We start from the raw sequence: 18,354 nt of genomic DNA, 5'->3' as shown, positions 1-18,354 counted from the left end.
TATGTGGGGGTAAACCACTGTTTGGGCGCACCGCAGAACTTAGAAGTGAAGGAGCGCCGTTTGACTTCTTCAATGCAGAATTGGCTGGAATTGAGATCGGACGCCATGTCACGTTTAGAGAGCCCCTGATGTGCCTAAACAGTGGAAACTCCCCACAAGTGACACCATTTTGGAAACTAGACCCCTTAAGGAACTTATCTAGATGTGTGGTGAGCACTTTGAACCCCCAAGTGCTTCACAGAAGTTTATAAAGTAGAGCCGTGAAGATAAAAAAATCGCTTTTGTTTACACAAAAATGATCTTTTCGCCCACAAATTCTTATTTTCACAAGGGTAACAGGAAAAAATTAGACCACAAAAGTTGTTGTGCGATTTCTCCTGAATACGTCGATACCCCATATGTGAAGGTAAACCACTGTTTGGGCGCACCGCAGAGCTTGGAAGTGAAGGAGCGCCGTTTTACTTTTTCAATGTAGAATTGGCTGGAATTGAGATTGGACGCCATGTCGCGTTTGGAGAGCCTCTGATGTGCCTAAACAGTGGAAACCTTCCACAAGTGACCCCATTTTGGAAACTAGACCCCTTAAGGAACATATCTAGATGTGTGGTGAGCACTTTGAACCCCCATGTGCTTCACAGAAGTTTATAATGTAGAGCCGTGAAAAAAAAAAAAAGCATTAAGCTACTTACTGGTAGCGGCATTTTTCGGAGGCCCATGACAGCACTACGAGAGAGGGGATCCGCCCTTCAGGAACAGGAAACCTACAGATACAAAAGGGCAGCACCTCTCCCTATGCATCAGTTGCATTTCAGAGCCTGAGAGGACTACCGCGGTTAGTAGCACACAAATATACATTATATACAGTTTATGTACAAAAATAATCCATCATATTGAACTATATACCACACGTGAGATCTATCTATCTCATTATATATACTATAGGAAGTGCAACCCCCACGTGAATAGGAACTAAGGGTGCTGTCATGGGCCTCCGAAAAATGCCGCTACCAGTAAGTAGCTTAATGCTTTATTCGGATTCCCATGACAGCACTACGAGAGAATTACAGATATGTAAACTACCTTAGTGAGGGACTATAGCCTGCAGCACCCTTAACCCGAAGGTGAGATCAGAAGAGAACCCCAAGTCCAACCTATAGTGCTTGAAAAAGGTGGAAGGGGATGACCACGTAGCTGCCTTACATATCTGGTCGATCGACACTCCAGATCTTTCAGCCCAGGATGTAGCCATGGCGTGGGTGGAATGTGCCCTCAGATTCTGCGGAGCTGGACCTCCACCTGCAGTATAAGCCAGAGAGATAGCCTCCCTAATCCACTTCGCTAGCGTGTACTTTGAAACTCTAAGACCTTTCCTGGGACCTTGGAAGGATAGAAACAACGCATCCTCTCTCTTCCAAGCATCAGTGACTGATATATATTCTAATAGACATCTCCTAACATCTAATGTATGGAGTAACTCCTCTTTGGAATTAGAAGGATTAGGGAGAAATGACGGTAACACTATCTCCTGAGATCTGTGAAAATCTGAGGCCACTTTTGGTAAATAAGCTGGATCTGGTCTGAGGACTACTCTGTCCTGTAAAAATTCTGTATAAGAGGACAGCCTAGAAAGAGCCTGTATGTCTCCTACCCTACGAGCAGATGTAATTGCCACCAAAAACGCTGTTTTGAGGGATAGTAATTTAAGTGAGGCTGAATGTAAGGGCTCAAATGGTTCCTTAGTCAAGGCTGAAAGGACTAGATTGAGATCCCAAGGCATTGACCTATTCCTGTGTATAGGTCTGGATCTACTAGATGCTTTGATAAACCTTGATACCCAATAATTACCCGCAATGTTACAAGAAAATAGAGCCCCCAGGGCTGATACTTGTACTTTTAGTGTACTTGTGGATAGATTTAGCTCTAGCCCCCTCTGCAGGAATTCTAGAATCTGGTTGATTGGTATACCCTCTTCAATATTAATATTAACAATGACCTCTCAAAAACCATGCCGTCAAATGGAGACCCTTCACTTGTGGATGGTTGATCGGACCTTGATGAAGTAAGTCCGGAATGTCCGGCAGCACCCAGGGGTCTTTCACGGACATGGTCCTGAGCCAGGAAAACCAAGCTCTTCTGGGCCAGAACGGAGCGATCAGTATGACTCTCGCTTGATCCTCCCTTATCTTTCTGACCACCAGCGGCAATAGATTGAGCGGGGGGAACGCATATGCCAATCGGAAATCCCATCTGATCAGGAAGGCATCCACTGCCAGTGGATATTCCCTGGGATTTAAGGAACAGAAATTTATCGTCTTTCTGTTGTGCTTGGTGGCAAATAAGTCCACTTCTGGATGACCCCACATGCGGACAATCCGTTTGAAGATCTTTGTGTTCAGAGACCATTCTCCTTGTTTTAAGGTGCTTCGACTTAGAAAGTCTGCTCTTATATTCTCTCTCCCTCTTATGTGAACTGCGGATAAAGATAGAAAGTGGTTTTCTGCTGTCTGGAGCAGGCGATCCGCTACTTCCATCAGGGACTTGGAGCGTGTTCCACCCTGGTGATTCACATAGGCCACTGCCACCTGGTTGTCGGAGAGGATTTTGACATGGTGACCCTGTAGATATACGAGGAGTTCTTTAATTGAGAATTCAATTGCCATTAACTCCCTCTGATTGGAAGAGGCTGATGTTTGGGGATCCCATAAACCCTGGACTACTACGTCACCCATGTGTGCCCCCCACCCCGTGGGGCTGGCGTCCGTCGTAATTACCCGAGTCACTTGAGTCACCCAGGGAACTCCTGCTGACAGATTGTCTTCCTTCAGCCACCATCTAAGAGATGTCAGAACCTCTGGACTCAACGTCAACTGACCCTGCAAGGAACCTTGTAAGACTATCATAATTCAGTACGTCAAACTGTAAAGGTCTGGAGTGGAACTGTGCCCAACGGACGGCCGGAATACAGGAAGTTAGGGAACCTAACAAAGACACAGCCTGTCTAAGAGTCATGGTTGGTTTATTAATTGCTTTTAATACCTGTTGTTGGATATGGAGCAGTTTATCAGGTGGAAGACAGCATTGTTGGGACTCGGAATCTAACAGCAGCCCTAGAAATCTCTGGGTTTTTAGGGGTTGTAATCGGGATTTTTCATAGTTTATAATCCAGCCCAGATGCTCTAGTTTAGACATAGCTGTTTTTACCTGAGCAAGGCAATGGTCTGCTGAGTTTCCAACTATCAGGAAATCATCCAGATAAGGGATTATGAGGATATCAAATTCACGTAAGTGTGCCATGACCTCCGCAACAACTTTAGTGAATACTCGGGGAGACGTTGAGAGGCCGAAGGGAAGGGCTCTAAATTGAAAATGTCGAACAATACCCCCCATAGACACTGCCACACGTAGAAACCTCTGAAAGTTCTCATGGATAGGAACATGATAATACGCATCTTTTAAGTCCACAACTACCATGAAGCAGTGTTTGAACAACATTTTTATTGCAGAGCTGATTGACTCCATTTTAAATGTGGCCTTAACCAAGTATTCATTAAGGGATTTAAGGTTAATAATAGTCCTAAATGACCTGTCCGGTTTTTGAATCAGAAATAGAGGAGAGTAGAATCCACTCCCTCTTTCTTACTCTGGGACCACAATCAGCACGTTTTTAAGGCATAAACTCACAACTTCTGCCTCTAAAGCCGTCTGTTCAATAGTGGAGGAACGTAAGGGGGGTTGGCATAAACTTATCCCGAGGCCAGTGAATAAATTCCAATTTCAGGCCTTCTGAAATAATACCTCGGACCCAGTCACTATTTGAGATGTTAGTCCATGCGGAAGAGAAGGCTGACAATCTCCCTCCCACAGAGATTGCTAGTCATTGGTCCGGTTTCTTACGTTCTTTTGAGGAACGACGGAACATGTAACCCGTACCTCTCCTGCGTCTATCCTCCCATCTAAAATTCTCTCTAGAGGGCGAGGATGCGCGCTTCCTTCCGCGACCAAATCTCTTCCTGTTGAATGGACGCCGATAAGAGGCTGATGACAAACTAGGGAATTTTTTCTTGTCATCTCCAGCCTTTTCAAGAAGCTCATCCAAGGTTGGCCCAAAGAGATATTCCCCTTTGCATGGAATAGCGCATAATTTGGACCTTGATTGAATGTCACCCGACCAACACTTCAACCACAGGGCTCTACGAGCCGCGTTGGAGAGTCCTGCTGCTCTGGCCGCCATTCTGACCGAATCGACCGACGCGTCCGACAGGAAAGCCGCAGCATCTTGAATCACTGGAAGCGCACTTAGAACTTCTGGAAGCGCCTTCTTTAAGCTGGGATTCCAACTGTTCCAGCCAGACCATTAGGGATCTGGCTGTACAAGTCGCAGCCACTGCCGGTCTCAAGGATCCGGCTGCCATCTCCCAAGTACCTTTAAGGAAGGTATCCGCCTTCCTGTCAAGAGGGTCTTTAACCGCGGCATCTAATTTAGGGGCCTTGTCCCAGGTATCCACAGTCGTATCCTCAAAGGGATACCTGCGTTTTAAAGCTGGTGGTAATGAGCCTTTCTTCTCCGGTTTCTTCCATTCTCGGAGAATCAGGTCTTGAATTTTATCATTCACCGGGAAGGATCTACGCTTCTTGTGTTCCAAGCCACTGAACATTAGCTCCTGACGGGAAAGCTGAGTCTTAGGTTCTTCTAGGCCCATCGTACCTCTGACCGACTTAACTAATTTATCCACCCGGTCCAGAGGCAGACAGAATCGGCCAGATTCCTCTTCTGATGACGAGGAAGAGAGATTTGAGCCATAAGAACCTTCCTCTTTATCTTCCTCTGACGAATCAGAGATCACCGAGGCTCTCTGTTTTGAACTTCCCGCCTGGGACATAGACCGCAGGGATTCCCTTACTTCTGTACGGATCATCTCACGTAGATTAGCCGTAGAAGCAGATTCTTCCGCTACCTAGGGGAGGACAATAAGGGTGATACCATCTATCTAGCCTGATGTCACTCAACCCCTCCACTCCTGTAGACCTCACCGTCTGTTGTATACAGGAGGCGCATAATTTTTTAGTATAAGAATCTGGTAACGGGACTTCACACAGGGCACACTCCTTATGTTTCGACTTTGCACTTTTCTTCCCCTAGAATGACAAAGTATAAGGGGCCCGCGTCACTGAGTGAGCATTCACGTAGATCTCTTACCAGTGTACGCCAACAAAGGTACCGGAACACGAGGGGGTTCTTTGCCAGTCAATGCTCTAGATCCCTGCTTGGACGAGCTTTTACGGCTGGACTTGTCACTCCTGGCATGCTCCTTCTCCGTGGGCTTTTGTCGCACCTCCTCCAACAGCTGAAGCTGCCGCTCACCATCACTCTCCATGATGTGGATGTGACCAAAGGCAGAGCTCTAAATCCAGCTCCTGCTTAAATCCCCGTCAGATCCGGTCAGCAGGCTGCCTGGCGCCACTCTCATTGGTTCCTGCTGATGAGGCTACAGCTGGGGGGTCAGCGCAGTGAGGAGTCCGGCGTTCAGGATCGATGGGCGCCGCCATCTTGGATGAACTGCGCATGCGCAGTTCCCCAGTGACCCGGAAGCGCCTGCGGACTCTGCCCCCTCGACGTCACTGCACCCGGAAACGCTCCAGCTAACGCTGAGAGCGATGCAGGATGCCGAAGAGCAAGCAGCAGCGCTCCGGATAGCGTTCCCCTCCTGGCACCGCTACCTCACCACCGCGCTGCACCACCACTTGAACCGAAGGAGCGCTATACTTACCGGCGCCGGCGCTGAAGGAGATCAGGAATCCTCCGGACTCTGCTCCCTGCTGTCTACGTCACTGACGTGCAGTCCAGCCAGGACCACCGTGACGTCTTCCAGGGGCTTCCGCACCGGCCGAGGTAGGAGACCCCCCGCTACCTGATTCGGTCCGGCCGGCCTGGAATCCATTACGAGATTCATCTGTAGGATCCTGTCCCTTCAGGAACAGGAAACCAACTGATGCATAGGGAGAGGTGCCGCCCTTTTGTATCTGTAGGTTTCCTGTTCCTGAAGGGCGGATCCCCTCTCTCGTAGTGCTGTCATGGGAATCCGAATAAAATCGCATTTTTTCTACAAAAATGATCTTTTTGCCCACAAATTTTTATTTTCACAAGGGTAACAGGAGAAATTAGACCACAAAAGTTGTTGTGCAATTTCTCCTGAGTACGCTGATACCCAATATGTGGGGGTAAACCACTGTTTGGGCGCACCGCAGAGCTTGGAAGAGAAGGAGTGCCGTTTTACTTTTTCAATGTAGAATTGGCTGGAATTGAGATCGGACGCCATGTCGCGTTTGGAGAGCCCCTGATGTGCCTAAACAGTAGAAATCCCCCACAAGTGACCCCATTTTGGAAACTAGACCCCCCATGGAACTTATCTAGATGTGTGGTGAGAACCTTGAATGCCCAAGTGCTTCACAGAAGTTTATAATGCAGAGCCGTGAAAATAAAAAATATTTTTTTTTCCACAAAAGAGATTTTTTTAGCCCCCAAGTTTTTATTTTCACAAGGGTAACAAGAGAAATTGGACCCCAAAAGTTGTTGTCCAATTTGTCCTGAGTATGCTGGTACCCCATATGTGGGGGTAAACCACTGTTTGGGCGCACGGCAGAGCTCGGAAGGAAGGAGCGCCGTTTTGGAATGCAGACTTTGATAGAATGGTCTGCGGGTATTATGTTGCGTTTGCAGAGCCTCTGATGTACCTAACCAGTAGAAACCCTCCACAAGTGACCCCATTTTGGAAACTAGACCCCCCAAGGAACTTATCTAGATGTGTGGTGAGAACTTTGAATGCCCAAGTGCTTCACAGAAGTTTAGAATGCAGAGTCGTGAAAATAAAAAAAAATTTTTCCACAAAAAAGATATTGTAGCCCCCAAGTTTTTATTTTCACAAGGGTAACAGGAGAAATTGGACTGCAATAGTTGTTGTCCAATTTATCCCGAGTACGCTGATGCGCCATATGTGGGGGTAAACCACTGTTTGGGCGCACGGCAGAGCTCAGAAGGGAGGGAGCACCATTTGACTTTTTGAGCGCAAAATTGGCTGTCGTGTTTGGAGACCCCCTGATGTACCTAAACAGTGGAAACCCCCCAATTCTAGCTCCAACCCCTAACCCTAATCCCAACCTGATCCATAATCCTAATCACTAACCCTAACCATAATCACAACCCTTACCCCAAAACAACCCTAATGTCAACCCTAACCATAACCCTAATCAAAACCCTAAATCCAACACACCCCTAATCCTAATCTCAACTCTAACCTCAAACCTAACCCTAATCCCAATACACCCCTAATCACAACCCTAACCTTAACCCTAATCCCAAACCTAACCCTAATCCCAAGTGTAACCCTAATGCCAACCCTAACCCTAATACCAAACCTAATCCAAACCCTAACCCTAACCCAAGCTCTAACCCTAACTTTAGCCCCAACCCTAGCCCTAACTTTAGCCCCAACCCTAACCCTAGCCCTAAGGCTACTTTCACACTTGCGTCGTTTGGCATCCGTCGCAATCCGTCGTTTTGGACAAGAAACGGATCCTGCAAATGTGCCCGCAGGATGCGTTTTTTGCCCATAGACTTGTATTGCCGACGGATCGTGACTGATGGCCACACGTCGCGTCCGTCGTGCACTGGATCAGTTGTGTTTTGGCGGAGCGTCGGCACAAAAAAAAACGTTCAATGAAACGTTTTTTTATACGTCGCATCCGCCATTTCTGACCGCGCATGCGTGGCCGTAACTCCGCCCCCTCCTCCCCAGGACATAGATTGGGTAGCGGATGCGTTGAAAAACTACAGCTGCTGCCCACGTTGTGCACAATTTTCACAACGTGCGTCAGTATGTCGGGCCGACGCATTGCGACGGCCCCGTACCGACGTAAGTGTGAAAGAAGCCTAACCCTAAATTTAGCCCCAACCCTAACCCTAAATTTAGCCCCAACCCTAGCCCTAACCCTAGCCCTACCCCTAACCCTAACCCTAATTTTAGCCCCAACTGCTGTTTTCCTGCCGGCCGGCAGATGGAGACAGATGGCGGGCGCACTGGGCATGCGCCCGCCATTTTCTTCTGCAGCGGCCAGGAGGAGCAGCAAGAGGATCCAGGGACCTAGGTGAGTATGCTAGGGTCCCCGAATCCCCCTATTCCTCTGTCCTCTGATGTGCGATCACATCAGAGGACAGAGAATTACACTTTACTTTTTTTTTTTTTTTTTTTTTTTGCGGTCGCCGGTAAACAGTTAATTACCGGCGATCGCAAAACAGGGGTCGGTAATACCGACCCCGATCATGCTCTTTGGGGTCTCGGCTACCCCCGGCAGCCGAGACCCCAAAGATTCTCCCGGTGGCGGGCGCACTGCGCATGCGCCCGCCATTTTGAAGATGGCGGCGCCCACCGGGAGACACGAGGAGCATCGGGGGAGCTAGGTGAGTATTGGGGGGCCACCTGGGACCCCTTTTCTCTGTCCTCCGATGTGCGATCACATCGGAGGACAGAGAAATTAAAAAGAGATCGCGTTTTTTTTTTGTTTGTTTTTTTTGCGATCGCCGGTAAACGGTTAATTACCGGCGATCGCAAATGCGGGGTGGGTTAAAAACCCCCCGAATCATGTTCTCTGGGGTCTCGGCTACCCCCGGCAGCCGAGACCCTGGAGAAAATCGGCCTCTGGGGGGCGCTATTGACTTTTTCCACAGCGCCGTTAATTAACGGCGCTGTGGTTTAAGTACCCTTAGCGGCCGCCGTTAAAAGGCGTATCGGCGGTCGCTAAGGGGTTAAGTAAGGCTCAGTTCACAACTTGTATTTACATCATGTTGAAAGGTACTGTTGTTGTGTTTGGTCAAACTTACTTTTAAAACAGGATGCAACCGGACACAAAAATGGTGCTGATAACCTTTTTGTGTCCTATTGAAAATAAAATCTGGATTGATTCTGTTTCTTGTACATTAAAAGAATAGGAATCCAGGTACATTTTTCTAATCTTGTAAAAAAGAACCATTTTAGAGAACGCAAAATGATGCTGTTTATAGGACCTAAGGCTATGTTCAGACCAGTAATTAAATACCGTGTATTTTTTTCATTTTTTAACTAGCACTTGCTCATTTACTGTGACTTCTTTACAACAGAGTATTTTTGACCTCGCTGTGCTCTTTTTGTGTTTTTTCAAGTTTTTTGGTGGTGTGAACAGGTTTCTACAGACTTGTTCACTCTGCAAGTAGCCCATGTGTTTTTGGTTCTATAATTATTCTCTTGTTTCTACAAGACTGGGGAGTCCACCACTCCTCTGTGGGCCATTTGCACTGAAGCTGTTCCATCCTGCATGTCCACATGGATATTTGCTCTCTGAACCCTGCTTATACAGGTACTATACAGATGATCAGGGTTTTAATAAATCAGATAGGGATTATATACATTAGATAGGACTGCTCTATTATGGGTATACCTTGGCGATTGGTGGAGCAGCTTAACCCCTTCATGACCCAGCCTATTTTGACCTTAAAGACCTTGCCGTTTTTTGCAATTCTGACCAGTGTCCCTTTATGAGGTAATAACTCAGGAACGCTTCAACGGATCCTAGCAGTTCTGAGATTGTTTTTTCGTGACATATTGGGCTTCATTTCAAAAACCTGACCTGCACATCCAAACATAGACTAAGTGTGAACAGGTGCTGAACCTAGAGTCGCCAACTCGTATATAGTTAACTATATTGGGCTTCATGTTAGTGGTAAATTTAGGTCAATAAATTCTGCATTTATTTGTGATAAAAACGGAAATTTGGCGAAAATTTTGAAAATTTCGCAATTTTCATATTTTGAATTTTTATTCTGTTAAACCAGAGAGTTACGTGACACAAAATAGTTAATAAATAACATTTCCCACATGTATACTTTACATCAGCACAATTTTGGAAACAAAATTTTTTTTTGCTAGGAAGTTATAAGAGTTAAAATTTGACCAGCGACTTCTCACTTTTACAACGAAATTTACAAAACCATTTTTTTTAGGGACCACCTCACATTTGAAGTCAGTTTGAGGGGTCTATATGGCTGAAAATACCCAAAAGTGACACCATTCTAAAAAATGCACCCCTCAAGGTACTCAAAACCACATTCAAGAAGTTTATTAACCCTTCAGGTACTTCACAGCAGCAGAAGCAACATGGAAGGAAAAAATGAACATTTAACTTTTTAGTCACAAAAATGATCTTTTAGCAACAATATTTTTATTTTCCCAATGGTAAAAGGAGAAACTGAACCACGAAAGTTGTTGTCCAATTTGTCCTGAGTACGCTGATACCTCATATGTGGGGGTAAACCACTGTTTGGGCACATGGTAAGGTTCGGAAGGGAAGGAGCGCCATTTGACTTTTTGAATGAAAAATTATCTCCATCGTTAGCGGACACCATGTCGTGTTTGGAGAGCCCCTGTGTGCCTAAACATTGGAGCTCCCCCACAAGTGACCCCATTTTGGAAACTAGACCCCCCAAGGAACTTATCTAGATGCATATTGAGCACTTTAAACCCCCAGGTGCTTCACAGAAGTTTATAACGCAGAGCCATGAAAATAAAAAAAAAAAAAATTATTTTCTCAAAAATGATCTTTTAGCCTGCAATTTTTTATTTTCCCAAAGGTAACAGGAGAAATTTGACCCCAAAAGTTGTTGTCCAGTTTCTCCTGAGTACGCTGATACTCCATATGTGGGGGTAAACCACTGTTTGGGCACATGCCGGGGCTCGGAAGTGAAGTAGTGATGTTTTGAAATGCAGACTTTGATGGAATGCTCTGCGGGCGTCACGTTGCGTTTGCAGAGCCCCTGATGTGGCTAAACAGTAGAAACCCCCCACAAGTGACCCCATTTTGGAAACTAGACCCCGATAGGAACTTATCTAGATGTGTGGTGAGCACTTTGAACCCCCAAGTGCTTCACATAAGTTTATAATGCAGAGCCGTGAAAATAATAAATACGTTTTCTTTCCTCAAAAATAATTATTTAGCCCAGAATTTTTTATTTTCCCAAGGGTTACAGGAGAAATTGGACCCCAAAAGTTGTTGTCCAGTTTCTCCTGAGTACGCTGATACCCCATGTGTGGGGGTAAACCACTGTTTGGGCACACGTCGGGGCTCAGAAGGGAAGTAGTGACTTTTGAAATGCAGACTTTGATGGAATGGTCTGCGGGCGTCACGTTGCGTTTGCAGAGCCCCTGGTGTGCCTCAACAGTAGAAACCCCCCACAAGTGACCCCATTTTAGAAACTAGACCCCCCAAGGAACTTATCTACATATGTGGTGAGCACTTTGAACCCCCAAGTGCTTCACAGACGTTTACAACGCAGAGCCGTGAAAATAAAAAATCATTTTTCTTTCCTCAAAAATGATGTTTTAGCAAGCATTTTTTTATTTTCACAAGGGTAACAGGAGAAATTGGACCACAGTAATTGTTGCGCAGTTTGTCCTGAGTATGCTGGTACCCCATATGTGGGGGTAAACCACTGTTTGGGCACACGTCGGGGCTTGGAATTGAGGGAGCACCATTTGACTTTTTGAATACGAGATTGGCTGGAATCAATGGTGGCGCCATGTTGCGTTTGGAGATCCCTGATGTGCCTAAACAGTGGAAACCCCTCAATTCTACCTCCAACACTAACCCCAACACTAACCCCCCCCTCACCCCTAACCCTAATCCCAACTGTAGCCATAACCCTAACCACAACCCCAACTACAACCCTAACCCTAAGGCTATGTGCCCACGTTGCGGATTCGTGTGAGATTTTTCAGCATCATTTTTGAAAAATCCGCGGGTAAAAGGCACTGCGTTTTACCTGCGGATTTACCGCGGATTTCCAGCATTTTTTGTGCGGATTTCACCTGTGGATTCCTATTGAGGAACAGGTGTAAAACGCTGCGGAATCCGCACAAAGAATTGACATGCTGCGGAAAATACAACGCAGCGTTTCCGCGCGGTATTTTCCGCACCATGGGCACAGCGGATTTGGTTTTCCATAGGTTTACATGGTACTGTAAACCTGATGGAACACTGCTGCGAATTCGCAGCGGCCAATCCGCTGCGGATCCGCAGCCAAATCCGCATAGTGTACACATAGCCTAATTCTAAAGGTATGTGCACACACTGCGGAAAACGCTGCGGATCCGCAGCAGTTTCCCATGAGTTTACAGTTCAATGTAAACCTATGGGAAACAAAAATCGCTGTACACATGCTGCAGAAAAACTGCACGGAAACGCAGCGGTTTACATTCTGCAGCATGTCACTTGTTTCTGCGGATTCTGCAGCGGTTTTACAACTGCTCCAATAGAAAATCGCAGTTGTAAAACCGCAGTGAAATGCGCAGAAAAACCGCGGTAAATCCGCGATAAATCCGCAGCGGTTTAGCACTGTGGATTTATCAAATCCGCAGCGGAAAAATCCGCAGAGGAACAGAATACGTGTGCACATACCGAAACCCTAACCCTACCCCTAACCCTAACCCTATTCTAACCTTAGTGGAAAAAAAAAAAAATTCTTTTTTTATTGTCCCTACCTATGGGGGTAACAAAGGGGGGGGGTCATTTATTATTTTTTTTATTTTGATCACTGTGATAGATGATATCTCAGTGATCAAAATGCACTGCACATGCGCCCGCCATTTTGGAAGATGGCGGCACCCAGGGAGAAGACGGACGGACCCCGGCAGGATCGGTAAGTATGATGGGGTGGGGGGGGAGCACGGGGGGGGGATCGGAGCATGTGGGGGGATCGGAGCGCGGGGGGGTGGAACGGAACACGGGGAGGGGGGGGGTGGAACGGAGCACGGGGGTGGTGGATCGGAGCACGGGGGTGGATCGGAGTGCAGGGGGGTTGGATCGGAGCACGGGGGGGTGATTGGAGCACGGGGGAGCGGACAAGAGCACGGGGGGAGCGGAGCACAGGACGGAGCGGTGCATAGCACCGATCGGAGGACTGGGGGGGGGGGCGATCGGTGGGGTGGGGGCACATTAGTGTTTCCAGCCATGGCCGATGATATTGCAGCATCGGCCATGGCTGGATTGTAATATTTCACCAGTTATAATAGGTGAAATATTACAAATCGCTCTGATTGGCAGTTTCACTTTCAACAGCCAATCAGAGCGATCGTAGCCACGGGGGGGTGAAGCCACCCCCCTGGGCTAAACTACCACTCCCCCTGTCCCTGCAGATCGGGTGAAATGGGAGTTAACCCTTTCACCGGATCTGCAGGGACGCGATCTTTCCATGACGCCACATAGGCATCACAGGTCGGATTGGCACCGACTTTCATGACGCCTACGTGGCGTCAAAGGTCGGGAAGGGGTTAATATACATTTTTTGCAAAAAAACGTATTAACTAAATACCCTGTATTTTTTTTTCATTTTTTGACTAGCACTTGCTCATTTAGTGTGACTTCTTTACAACAGAGTATTTTTGACCTCGCTGTGCTCTTTTTGTGTCTTCACGTTTTGCTGCCTGTGCATGGCTATATTAGGAGCATCTATCTCAGTTCAGAAAAAATGAGATTCACATGTGCCATTAACTTCAATGAAGCAACTGAAGTCCAATGTACACTGCTCAAAAAATAAAGGGAAAACTTAAACAACAGAATATAACTCCAAGTAAATCAAACTTCTATGAAATAAAACTGTCCACTTAGGAAGCAACATTGTTTAACAATCAATTCCACCACATGCTGTTGTGCAAATGGAAGAGATAACAGATAGAAATTATTGCCAATTATCAAGACACACTCAATAAAGGAGTGGTTCTGCAGGTGGGGACCACAGACCACATCTCAGTACAAATGCTTTCTGGCTGATGTTTTGGTCAATTTTGAATGTTGGTAGTGCTCTACAACCCACACAAGTGGCTCAGGTGGTGCAGCTCATCCAGGATGGCACATCAATGCAAGCTGTGGCAAGAAGGTTTGCTGCGTCTGCCAGCGTAGTGTCTGGAGGCGCTACGAGGAGACAGGCCAGTACACCAGAAGACATGGAGGGGGTTGTAGGAGGGCAACAACCCAGCAGCAGGACCGCTACCTCAGCCTTTGTGCAAGGAGTAACAGGAGGAGAACTGACTGAGCCCTGCAAAATGACCTCCAGCAGGCCACAAATGTGCTTGTGTCTGCACAAACGGTTAGAAACCGACTCGATGAGGACGGTCTGAGTGCCCGATGTCCACAGATTGGCTGTGAGCACAACCCCGAACACTGTGCAGGACGCTTGGCATTTGTCACAGAACACCAGGATTGGCAAATTCGCCACTAGCGCCCTGTGCTCTTCACAAATGAAAGCAGGTTCACACTGAGCACAGAGTCTGGAGACGCCGTGGAGAGTGATCTGCTGCCTGCAACATCTTTCAGCATGACCAGTTTGGCAGTCGGTCAGTAATGGTGTGGGGTGGCATTTCTTTGGAGGGCAGCACAGCCCTTCATGTGCTCGCCAGAGGTAGCATGACTACCATTAGGTACAGAGATAAGATCCTCAGACCCTTTGTGAGACCATATGCTGGTGCAGTTGGCCCTGGGTTCCTCCTAATGCAGGACAATGCCAGACCTCATGTGGCTGGAGTATTGGAGTATGTCAGCAATTCATGCAAGATGAAGGCATTGAAGCTATCGACTGGCCCACCCGTTCCCCAGACCTGAATCCGATTGAACACACCTGGCACATCATGTCTCCCACCATCCACCAACGTCACACTGCACCACAGACTGTCCAGGAGTTGGCGGATGCTTTAGTCCAGGTCTAGGAGCAGATCCCTCAGGAGACCATCTGCCGCCTCATCAGGAGCAAGCCCAGGCATTGTAGCGAGATCATACAGGTACATGGAGGCCACACACAATACTGCGCATCATTTCCTTGTCTTGAGGCATTTCTACTGAAGTTGGATCAGCCTGTAACTTCATTTTCCACTTTGATTTTGAGCATCATTCCAACTCCAGACCTCCGTGGGATATTAGTTGTGATTTACGTTGATCATTTTTAGGTTTTATTGTTCTTAACACATTCCACTATGTAATTAATAAAGATTTACAACTGGATTATTTAATTCAGTGATATCTAGGATGTGGGATTTTAGTGTTCCCTTTATTTTTTTGAGCAGTGTACATAACTTTTCACTTGGTTTGGTCTCTTTTTTTGATGTACCAGTAGTTTATTATATTACTGAATCCAACTAAAAAAAAGATACTGCCAGAAAGAAGGTGAAAGAGTTTTTTTAGGAACTTGGACAAGTTCATGACTGCGTCATTAAGAGCTAAAAAGTGTGTGAACTTAGCCTTTCCTCGAGGTTGCAGACTGAGACTCTTACTATTTGGTTAAATCTTTGCTCTGTGAGATACACACAATTTGGTCACTCGTATGATACCACACAAGCATTTCTGTACACCAAGACTGTCTCATAAAAATGTGCCTTCTTGTCTATGGCAGTGGTTCAGCGCAGCTTTATTATCCTAATTATATAAGACACAGACTGTACTTTAAACAGGAAAAGTACAGCTGACATAATGCTCATTCTATAAAACTGCACATTCTGGTAGAGGGGAACAAAGCAGCAAACTGAACTGAATATTAAAAACAGAACACTCCAAATAGCAATAAAAAAAGATTTAAAAAATTCTCACCTGAATGGCGAAGAGCTGAAAATCCCTGTTCAGATGATAGGAAATCAGGACCATGATACCAATCAACTTCCAAGCTGTGAATTAAAGAAATGACTTTATGAACAAATTAATTACATTTAAAGGGGGCAAAAGGACTCAATCATGCAGCATTTTTTATCGTTAAATGTAATTTATAGTTCATAGAGGCAATATATAATGTAAGTAATGAAGGTTTACATTAACGTACAAACTGTCAGCTGGAGATCTGGAAAACAAGTAAAGACTTTATGTGCCGCTGTATATGGGAGATATGCAAACCTAGATGCAGTGCTTAGGTACATTAGCACAGAGTATCTTCACAACATGGCATCTGATAATGCATGCCACAAATTATTTTAAAGTAAAACATTCTTTAAAAACAGGCAGAAAAATCCTTTATCTCACAAAAAGAATCAGCTGTGTTCCTGCACGATCAGACACAGCCATTACACAGTACACAGCAGGGGACATTTATAAGATTATCTCAGCACAGGGACATTTTATTTAAAGGGACTCTGTCACCTGAATTTGGCGGGACTGGTTTTGGGTCATATGGGCGGAGGTTTTGGGTGTTTGATTCACCCTTTCCTTACCCGCTGACTGCATGCTGGCTGCAATATTGGATTGAAGTTCATTCTCTGTCCTCCATAGTACACGCCTGCGCAAAGCAATCTTGCCTTGTGCAAGTGTGTACTATGGAGGACAGAGAATGACCTTCAATCCAATATTGCAGCCAGCATGCAGCCAGCAGGTAAGGAAAGGGTGAATCATACACCCGTAAACTCCACCCATATGACCCAAAACCAGTCCCGCCAAATTCAGATGACAGGTTCCCTTTAAACAAATCCAATTGTGGAAATTCTTATTATTCCAAGATCTAAGTCATGCTAAAATCTCAGCATGGGAACTTTTTATTTAAAACACATCAGAGATGGAAATTATTATTCAAAGATATTTTATTATTAAAATGAACTTTTGTTTGTGGGAAAAACCCTTTAAATTACAAAAGTTATTCGTTTTGAAAGATTTATTAATAAAAACTTATCTTTGGGTTTTGGCTGAACCCTTTAAAAAACACAAATTTATAGCTCGCCAACAGTTGGGCTACTACAATCACCTCGAAGAAAATCTCAGTGAGGCAGTAACAAGCTCAGGCCTTTCAGAGAACTGTAATTTGTTGTTCAGGATGAAGCACAGTAAGAAATAAAATACAAAAGTGTAGTTATGATATCTGTGTACTTCCTTCATGATTCAATAGCTGTTCATTTTTCTGCAAAAAAAATTGATTTCAGCAATAAAACCTGACATCCTACCAAGTTTAAGCAAAGTCTCCTACTTCTCCGATGGCTCTTCTGCACAGTATAAGAACAGGAGAATCTTTATAAATGTATGCCATCACATGAAAGATTTTGGAGTGGAAACTGAATGGCACTTTAGGGTTAAGAGGCCATATTCACACCAACTCTTAACATCCATGCAACTTTTCAACAGCAGAAAATTATTACTAACATCCAGTTCATCAACTGTACAAACCAGGCCTACGAAGAAGAGGAGAGCTTGTTAAAACATCGGTTTCTTGCAGCAGAACCCATCAAAGGGACTCCGCAGTACCATAGTTCATTCCATGTATTGAAACCGAAATAAAAACAAGGATTTTTTAATTCAGCAGCGATAGTGATGTCCATGAAGCGATTGAAGATGGCACAAGATTGGCAATGGATGACATAACTGGTTATGTGACGTGTGAATATGATCCATACTGCTGGCTAATGTACTCTCCAAACATTATGATAATGTAGAAGTGACTTTTCTGCACCTTCCAGTCAATCACCGTCATTTGTGTATCCAAGAAAACCAGACATTTTAAAACTAAACAAAAATCAGATATGAACTCAGGTGTCCCCAAATACCATAACAGCCGTAAAGACTCTGACACAAGGAAACGGCCATTGTTAGTAAGAGAATGCGGACCAGGTCACATGTCACCCAGTAGAAGGGACAAATTGATGATAAAAGGTCAGTGTAAAGACTATTAATTGTTTAAGACTAGTTCATATTGTTTCATTTTAGAGTTTGATGATTTAACTATTGTATTACTGTAAAAACCTGTTACCTGTATATTTAACCCCTTTCTGACCTCGGGCGGGATAGTATGTCCGAGGTCAGATCCCCAGCTTCGATGCGGGCTCTGGCAGTGAGCCCGCATCAAAACCGGGACATGTCAGCTGTTGAACAGTTGACATGTGCCTGCAATAGCGACGGGTGGAATCGCGATTCACCCGCTGCTATTAACTAGTTAAATGCCGCTGTCAAACGCTGACAGCGGCACTTAACCGATGCTTCCAGGCCATCGGGCCGGAAATGAGCGCATCGTTGACCCATCGTTGAACGGGGGTCAGCGATGTGTCGGCATGACAACCAGAGGTCTCCTTGAGACCTCTGGTTGTTGATGCTGTATTGCTATGATCGCCACCCTGTGGTCTGTGCTCATAGCAAGCCTATAATTCAGCTACATAGGAGCGATCTATGCTTCGCTCCTATGTAGCAGAGGCGATCGAGTTGTGACAGCTTCTAGCCTCCCATGGAGGCTATTGAAGCATGGCAAAAGTAAAAAAAAAATGTTTTAACCCCTTCATGACCCAGCCTATTTTGACCTTAATGACCTGGCCGTTTTTTGCA

General features: G+C 45.7%; 1 protein-coding gene across 3 annotated transcripts in view; it reads right to left on the bottom strand.

Annotated features, from left to right (window-relative positions):
- The window catches only part of NTN4 (netrin 4), a 313,242-nt gene that overhangs the window by 65,447 nt on the left and 229,441 nt on the right, over positions 1–18,354 (bottom strand). For all 3 annotated transcript variants that reach the window (XM_069764709.1, XM_069764710.1, XM_069764707.1), the window contains one exon: positions 15,658–15,731. In XM_069764709.1, coding sequence (XP_069620810.1) covers positions 15,658–15,731 — 74 coding nt within the window. The remainder of the gene's footprint in view (positions 1–15,657; positions 15,732–18,354) is intronic.

The sequence above is a fragment of the Ranitomeya imitator genome, chromosome 4 (genome assembly GCF_032444005.1).
Source record: "Ranitomeya imitator isolate aRanImi1 chromosome 4, aRanImi1.pri, whole genome shotgun sequence".
NCBI lineage: Eukaryota > Metazoa > Chordata > Amphibia > Anura > Dendrobatidae > Ranitomeya > Ranitomeya imitator.
The sequence above is the reverse complement of the archived record's forward strand: the minus strand, read 5'-3'. Positions and strand labels throughout refer to the sequence as shown.